Raw genomic sequence first — 7,500 nt, 5'->3', positions numbered from 1 at the left:
TAGCCTGGGAAGTAATGATGCGCAGGTGTGCGTGTGTGTGTGTGTGTGTAGGTTAGACAGGTGAAGGTGAAGGTGAAGGGGAAGGTGAAGGTGAAGGTGATAGGAAGGAGTGAAGGAGAGGAAATGCATTTGTCTCGTCTTGCATTGTGTTCATATTTACTGATGGTGAGAGTGATGATAGTGTTGATGGTGATGGTGATAAAGATGATTATGAAAGTGATGATGGTGATGATTAAGACGAAGAGCAAAGTGATAATGATTAAGATGATTTTGATAATTATGACTAAGATTGTGATTAAGATAGTGACAGTGACGTTTAAAGATGATGATGATGATGATGATGATGATGATGACTTTACTTTCATCACAATATGTATACAGTACTGAAGTGAAGCTATGGAAGCCGATAGGCCTACACGCGGCAGTCCTTGTATCATGCATAATACACACATGTCCGCTCTCTCTCTCTCTCTCTCTCTCTCTCTCTCTCTCTCTCTCTCTCTCTCTCTCTCTCTCTCTCTCTCTCTCTCTCTCTCTCTCTCTCTCTCTCTCTCGCTAGTGGTCAAACGATATGCTACTTCTTTCTTTATATTCCTTTCTGATCATTATTTTCCTTTTTCTTTTCCTTCTCTTTTCTCGCATCTTTTCCTTGTTTTTATCTATCCTTTTCTCTTTCCTCTCCTTTTTCTTCTCTTTCCCATCTCTTTCCCTGCCTTTCTCTCTTCCTATCTCTTCTCCCTCTTTCTTTCCCTTTCCCTTCCCTCCTTCTCCATCTCTTCTTTCCCTCTCTCCTCTCTCCCACCTAACATCCATTTTTCCCTGTTCTAACTTCCCTCCCCTCCTTCCCCTGTCTGTCTCCTCCCCTTCTCTCTCTCACAAAACAAAATATACAGTAGCTAAGCACAACACGGCGATTCAAGCTTAAGGGAGGGGGATCAGGTAGGGTCGTCTGTATTTGGGCAAGGACTGGGTATATACAAGCCGCCAGGATAAATTTTGTAATTATAGAAGAGTAATTATGGAGGTAAAGGTAATTAGGAGGAGGAGGAGGAGGGTAGGGATTCAGATGATGCAAAACGACCAGATAATTGAAGTAACCAAGAGGAGGAGGAGGAGGAGGAGGAGGGGAAGAACAGGAGGAGGAGAAGATGAAGAAGGACAAGAATAAGATGAAATTGACAAGAGTGCTGGCAAGAGAATGCAGAACAAGAGTAATACAAAAAAGAAAAGACAAAAAAGATAATTATGGTAAGAACGAAGATGAAAAAGAAGAGGAAGAAAAAAAGAAAGTTGAGGCAATAGGAGATAAAACAAAAGCAAAGGAAACAACATCAACAAAAGGAACTAACAAAATAACAACAACAACAACAACAACAACAACAACAACAACAGACGCGAAAACTAAACCTTGAAATTCGATACAAGAACGAATTAAAAGTACCAGATAAGGGAAAAGGAGCTAGAGGAGAAGGAGGAGGAGGAGGAGGAGGAGGAGGAGGAGGAGGAGGAGGAGGAGGAGGAGGTAACAAGCAATAAATAAGCAGGATTGTAGACCGGAAGTGACGCAAGCAGATCGCAGGCACTTTAGGAACGTTAATTGGAGGGAGGAGTAGGAGGAGGAGGAGGAGGGGGAGGGGTCAAGGTCTTCCAGCCATGTAGGAGGAGGAGGAGGAGGAGGAGGAGGAGGAGACCAGCAAGAGATTTTGTTACTGAGAAAACTGTATACATCTCTCTCTCTCTCTCTCTCTCTCTCTCTCTCTCTCTCTCTCTCTCTCTCTCTCTCTCTCTCTCTCTCTCTCTCTCTCTCTCTCTCTCTCTCTCTCTTGGCAAGTTCACCAAAATTTCTCGAAAAAAGAAAGAAAACGAAGAAAGCGTCTCTGGTGCCAAATCTGAGGAATAAAGGCTAGGTGTGTGTGTGTGTGTGTGTGTGTGTGTGTGTGTGTGTGTGATTCCCTCCCTATTCAAGCATGTAGGCCTGGGGATATGAGGAAAGATTATCTCTCTCTCTCTCTCTCTCTCTCTCTCTCTCTCTCTCTCTCTCTCTCTCTCTCTCTCTCTCTCTCTCTCTCTCTCTCTCTCTCTCTCTCTCTCTCTCTCTCAGGTATGTTTAACTTCCTTCCATTAACACTTTCTTATGCTTTTCTTGCTCCTTCCTTCCTTTTTTTCATCACACACACACACACACACACACACACACACACACACACACACACACACACACACACACACACACACACACACACACACACACACACACACACACACACACACACACACACACACACACAGCGCCGCCCAACTTCCATCTTCATTGTGAGTTTGGCAGAGAGAGAGAGAGAGAGAGAGAGAGAGAGAGAGAGAGAGAGAGAGAGAGAGAGAGAGAGAGAGAGAGAGAGAGAGAGAGGTTTCTTCGTGTCCTTTCTCTTATATCTATTTCATCTACCGGGAGTTTATATCGTATTAAGCCTATCTGAAGAGGGTGGGGGGGATGAATATTGACCGAGGAGGAGGAGGAGGAGGAGGAGGAGGAGGAGGAGGAGGAGGAGGAGGAGGAGGAGGAGGAGGAGAATATAGAGAGCACATTAGTCATTGAATTGAGTAGTAGTAGTAGTAGGAAGGGAGAGGATTAATAGGAGGAGGAGAAAAGAAAGAGTAGTAGTAGTAGTAGTAGTAGTAGTAGTAGTAGTAGTAGTAGTAGTAGTAGGAAACACTGAAGGAAAAGTAGCACAAGTAGAAAAGGAGGAGGAGGAGGAGGAAGGAAAGGGGTTATAGAAGTTTCAGAAATAGTAGTAGTAGTAATAGTAGTAGTAGTAGTAGAAGAAGAAAGAAGGGAACACTGAAAATAAAGTAGAAAAACAGAAGTAGAAAAGGAGGAGGAGGAGAAAACATGGCGGAGGAGAAGTGACTGTTTCCAGACATTTGGAGATCTTCCAGGCATCAGGGGGGGTCGCCGCCCTCCCTGTGGTGTAATTATACCTCCTCCTCCTCCTCCTCCTCCTCTCCCTTCCTCTCTATCCATCCCTTCTCAGGCGTCACTCTCTCTCTCTCTCTCTCTCTCTCTCTCTCTCTCTCTCTCTCTCTCTCTCTCTCTCTCTCTCTCTCTCTCTCTCTCTCTCTCTCTCTCTCTCTCTCTCTCTCTCTCTCTCTCTCTCTCTCTCTCTCTCTCTCTCTCTCTCTCTCTCTCTCTCTCTCTCTCTCTGTCATTCCTCCTCCTCCTCCTCCTCCTCCTCCTCCTCCTCCTCCTCCTCCTCCTCCTCCTCCTCCTCCTCCTCCTCCTCCTGAGTCTGTGCTACGCCTCTTATATCCAGGAAAGGAAGAAAGGGAAAGTAGAGAATGAAGCAAATAAGGGAAGAGAGATGAAGTAACACAGGAAACAGGAAAAAAAAATAAGAATGAAGGAGGAAATGAATGAAATAGCAAGAGGTAAGATAAAGGCAAGGAATGGAGGAAGCAGGGAGTGGGTGAATAAATAAAAGGGTAGAGAGGGAAACTGAAACAAACAGGAAATAGGGAAGAGATGAAAAGGGGGAGGAAATAGATGAAATAGCAAGAGGCGCGAGAGAAAGTATAAAACTACGAAAAGGAAAGAGAGAGAGAGGGAAAAAAATAAAGGAAGGAAGAGAAGGGAAACAAAGGTCATGGAAGGTAAGGAAGGAAATGATAGAGGTGGAAGGTTACTGGAAAAGTCATTAAGGTAAGTTTGAAGAAGGCACACTTGGATTTACCTGCAGAGAGAGAGAGAGAGAGAGAGAGAGAGAATTTTACCCTAGGCCTCCTCCAGCACACCTGTCTGTCTTTCTGTCTGTCTGTCTGTCTGTCTGTCTCTCCCGGAAACTCAGGTGTTACTTTCTGACGGAAGCATTTACTTGACCTGTGTTTATACCTGCCCACCCCTATCCCACCCCCACCCCCCTGCCCCGCCCCGCCCCGCCCTACCTATTCTTCGCGAGCCGCCAATTTCCCCTTAAGAGTGGACGCGTTTAGGGAAAAAGGCCCGAATGAAGGGGGCGTTTCTGATTGGTTAACTTGGCGGAAAATTGCTTAAAATTACCCGCTGGAAGAACATAAAGGGTTAGGCGGGTGGGTGGGCGAGCTGGTGGGTGAGCGGGCGCATGGGTGGATGGGTGAGTGGATGGGTGAATGGACGGGCGGGTGGAGATTTGTGATGGTGTTCTGATTCTTCTACTTCATTTTATCTTGTTCTTGGTCACGGTGAGTTGAAATCCGGTGTTCAGTTTCAGGCGGCATTGTTCAGCTGGGTTAAGTGTTCTGCTAACGTGTTGCTAATTGTGGTGCCCGTGTTTTTTGTAATGACTGGAGTTGCATTTTATCGTGTTATTGTTTTGGGTTGAGTGTTCAGTTTACGATGCAGTGAACGCTTAGGTTAGGTTAAGTTAGGTTAGGTGGGTTAGGTTAGGTTAGGTTAGGTTAGGTTAAGTTAGGTTAGGTTAGATTAGGTTAGGTTAAGTTAGGTTAAGTTAGGTTAGGTGATGTATTCTGTTAGGTTAGGTTAGGTTAAGTTAGGTTAAGTTAGGTTAGGTGATGCATTCTGTTAGGTTAGGTTAGGTTAAGTTAGGTTAGGTTAGGTTAGATTAGGTTAGGTTAAGTTAGGTTAGGTGATGTATTCTGTTAGGTTAGGTTAAGTTAGGTTAAGTTAGGTTAGGTGATGTATTCTGTTAGGTTAGGTTAGGTTAAGTTAGGTTAAGTTAAGTTATGTTAGGTGATGTATTCTGTTAGGTTAGGTTAGGTGAAGTATTCTGTCACCACCACGTTCATTTCACGGATTATTGTTGTTTACTATAAGATTTAGTACTGTTTCATTATTTATTTTGTGATTTGTGATTAGTTTAAATGTCAAGTGCAAATATTGTGCATAAGTTTGAGTGTAAATTCATCTACACTATGTATTACCCTTCACTGATACGTATGGAAGTGTTGCATGCATTGCTTATCTTCGCTTGGAGAGAGAGAGAGAGAGAGAGAGAGAGAGAGAGAGAGAGAGAGAGAGAGAGAGAGAGAGAGAGAGAGAGAGATACAAACACAGAAACAAACAGAGACAGACTAAGAAGGAAACACAGACAAATAGACAGACAGTTGAATCATGACAAAACAGTTTGTGAGCGGAAGTGGCTAAGCGGTGCACCTTTCCGAATGTTTACCTGCGAAGACAAAGAATAGGTGACCCCGGAGGTTAGGTGTGGGGAGGCGAGACTTCCAGGTGAGACGCGAGGAGACAGGTGATGTGAATAGGAGAGACGGTGAAGAAAAAGGAGCAAAAAAAATGGGTAAAGAAGGTGAAGAGAAGACTGTTCATATTAGAAGAGGAGAGGAGAGGGAATCACGAATGGAGGTGAATAGGTGAAAGCATTACAGGTGAGGAAATGAGACAGACAGGTGAGGAGACATTAAACAGGTGAACGTAGCTTGTGTGTGTGTGTGTGTGTGTGTGTGTGTGTGTGTGTGTGTGTGTGTGTGTGTGTGTGTGTGTGTGTGTGTGTGTGTGTGTGTGTGTGTGTGTGTGTATGTGCGCGTTAGTCCCTCTCTCTCAACCAAGGAACCCCAAAAAATAAAATAAATAAATAAATGAAAAGAAAATTAAAAATACATCAATTCTTTCTTGTACTTTTTATCTAGTTCTTCACTTTTAATTTCACTACAGTTAAGAGAAGAAAATGACTGAGAATTAAGTATGGAACTTATTCACACCTCCCAAACTCCCATTCACCAATTAAAATCACCCTACAAAAGCAGTCATTTTCACAAAGCGACATTGAATCTATAGCGTACACGTGGAGCCAAACAGCACAACACGGTCCTTTATACCTTTGCCTGCGCCTCACCTGTCTCCGTTTTCTTTGCAGGCTACAGCTTCATGGGACACAGCATCGTGGTGGAGCCCTCAGTGGCCGGCGGTGGAGCCAAGAGAACAGTGTAAGTGCTGGCAAGTCCTCCTTTTAGTCTTGTAAGTCTAGTGAGGTTTTTCTTCCTATACTCGTACGTGCTGTGAAGATTGGTAGAAGTGTGACTGATAGGAAAGAAATGTTATATATTTTTTTTTCTGTAGTAAGTATGAAGAAGTTGAAATGGCTGAGGGGAAATAAATGTTATATTCGGGGTTTGTTTTATCCGGCACACGTAAAGAAGATAATTTTAAGTGGCTGAGGGGAAAGAAACATCATACTTTTTTTTTTCAGTCCATCTAAAGAAAATAAGTTAAAATGACTGAGGGAAAATAAGCGTTTTACTTTTTTTTTTTTTTTTTTTTTTTCTCCATTACATGTAAGGAAAACTATCAGAAATGACTAAGGGGAAAGAAAGACTACTGTAGTTTCCCTCCACATGTAAACAAATCTAGGGGAGGTATCTGAGGTAGCAAAACAACATTAGAAGGTCCCGCGTTCAATCTCTACCCAAGAAAAGGTCATTGTTTAGTGTCCATAGTAAGGTCGATTTAGTTACCGTCCTGCGTCTTCCCCGCTTTGCTTTTCGTAGCGTCTGTAGTGTTTATCTGGTGGGTATATGAAAAGGACAGCATAGTGTAGTACATACATTAATACACGCTCATAAGTTTGTCGTTCAGTATTCTCCCTACAACCGCACTTATCCGTGGAGAATAAATACGAGGATTTGTTTATGTCCCTCTGTCTTGACTCCAGAAGCGTATATACCAGCAAGAAATACGTTAAACATACGCTAATAAGTTTTTTCGTTGTACCTTTCCTTTACAACCGGACGCGAATAAGTTAAAGTCGCTCCATCTTGTCCATACAACCGTACTTACCTGCAGGAAATACATTTATCATACGCCATTAAGTTTATGTATATGTTCTCCCCTACAATCATACTTAGCTTCAAAGAATAATTGTATCATACGCAAATTTGTCAACGTCGCACTGTGGCCCGTATACAGAAACGCTTTGCTCTCTCCTCGACTATTTTCAAAGGCCACAGAGATGACTAGCAGGGTTCTCGAGTCTGTTCCTCCAGTTAATAATAGAAACCTTGTAAAAATATCGTCAAAACCCCGTGTAACCTCAATTAAAAACTTTTGAATGTAGTGGAGGCGCGAAGCAGGAGTGTTTAAGAATACGACTCCTAACAACGAGGAACAAACGCATCACCACCAATGAGACACAAGCTGCAGGGAACACTAATGCGAGGCGTAAATGCTGCAATTTCCTCTGCAGCACAAAATGAGCAGGACCACAACCACCACCACCACCATGGGACAGGAATCACCAGCCCCGCGGCGCCCACTCAGTACAAGGACACTCGGGGCGTTATTCTTGTTTAGGAGCCGCGAAAATATAGACTTTGACCCGCTCAGTATGGACACGCGGCTCGTAATGGTGGCGCGGAGAACACGAGGCAGCTGCTTCTCGATTTATGGGACTTGTAGGAAGAGGAGAAAAAAGAAGTTAGGTGGTTATAAGACAAAAAAAAGTTGCGTAGCTTCTCTCCTCACCGACACTCATAACAGTGATAGGTGTGTGCGTAACA

The 7,500-nt window shown here is 43.5% G+C and overlaps 1 protein-coding gene across 1 annotated transcript in view; it reads left to right on the top strand.

The window, feature by feature from the left end:
• The window catches only part of LOC135088709 (serine-arginine protein 55-like), a 33,352-nt gene that overhangs the window by 25,156 nt on the left and 696 nt on the right, over positions 1–7,500 (top strand). The window contains exon 2 of the mRNA XM_063983674.1: positions 5,862–7,500. This exon is cut by the window's right edge and continues 696 nt beyond it. Within this exon, the coding sequence (XP_063839744.1) occupies positions 5,862–5,935 (74 nt within the window). The 3' untranslated portion in view covers positions 5,936–7,500. The remainder of the gene's footprint in view (positions 1–5,861) is intronic.

The sequence above is a fragment of the Scylla paramamosain genome, chromosome 31, assembly GCF_035594125.1.
Source record: "Scylla paramamosain isolate STU-SP2022 chromosome 31, ASM3559412v1, whole genome shotgun sequence".
Taxonomy (NCBI): domain Eukaryota; kingdom Metazoa; phylum Arthropoda; class Malacostraca; order Decapoda; family Portunidae; genus Scylla; species Scylla paramamosain.
The sequence above is the reverse complement of the archived record's forward strand: the minus strand, read 5'-3'. Positions and strand labels throughout refer to the sequence as shown.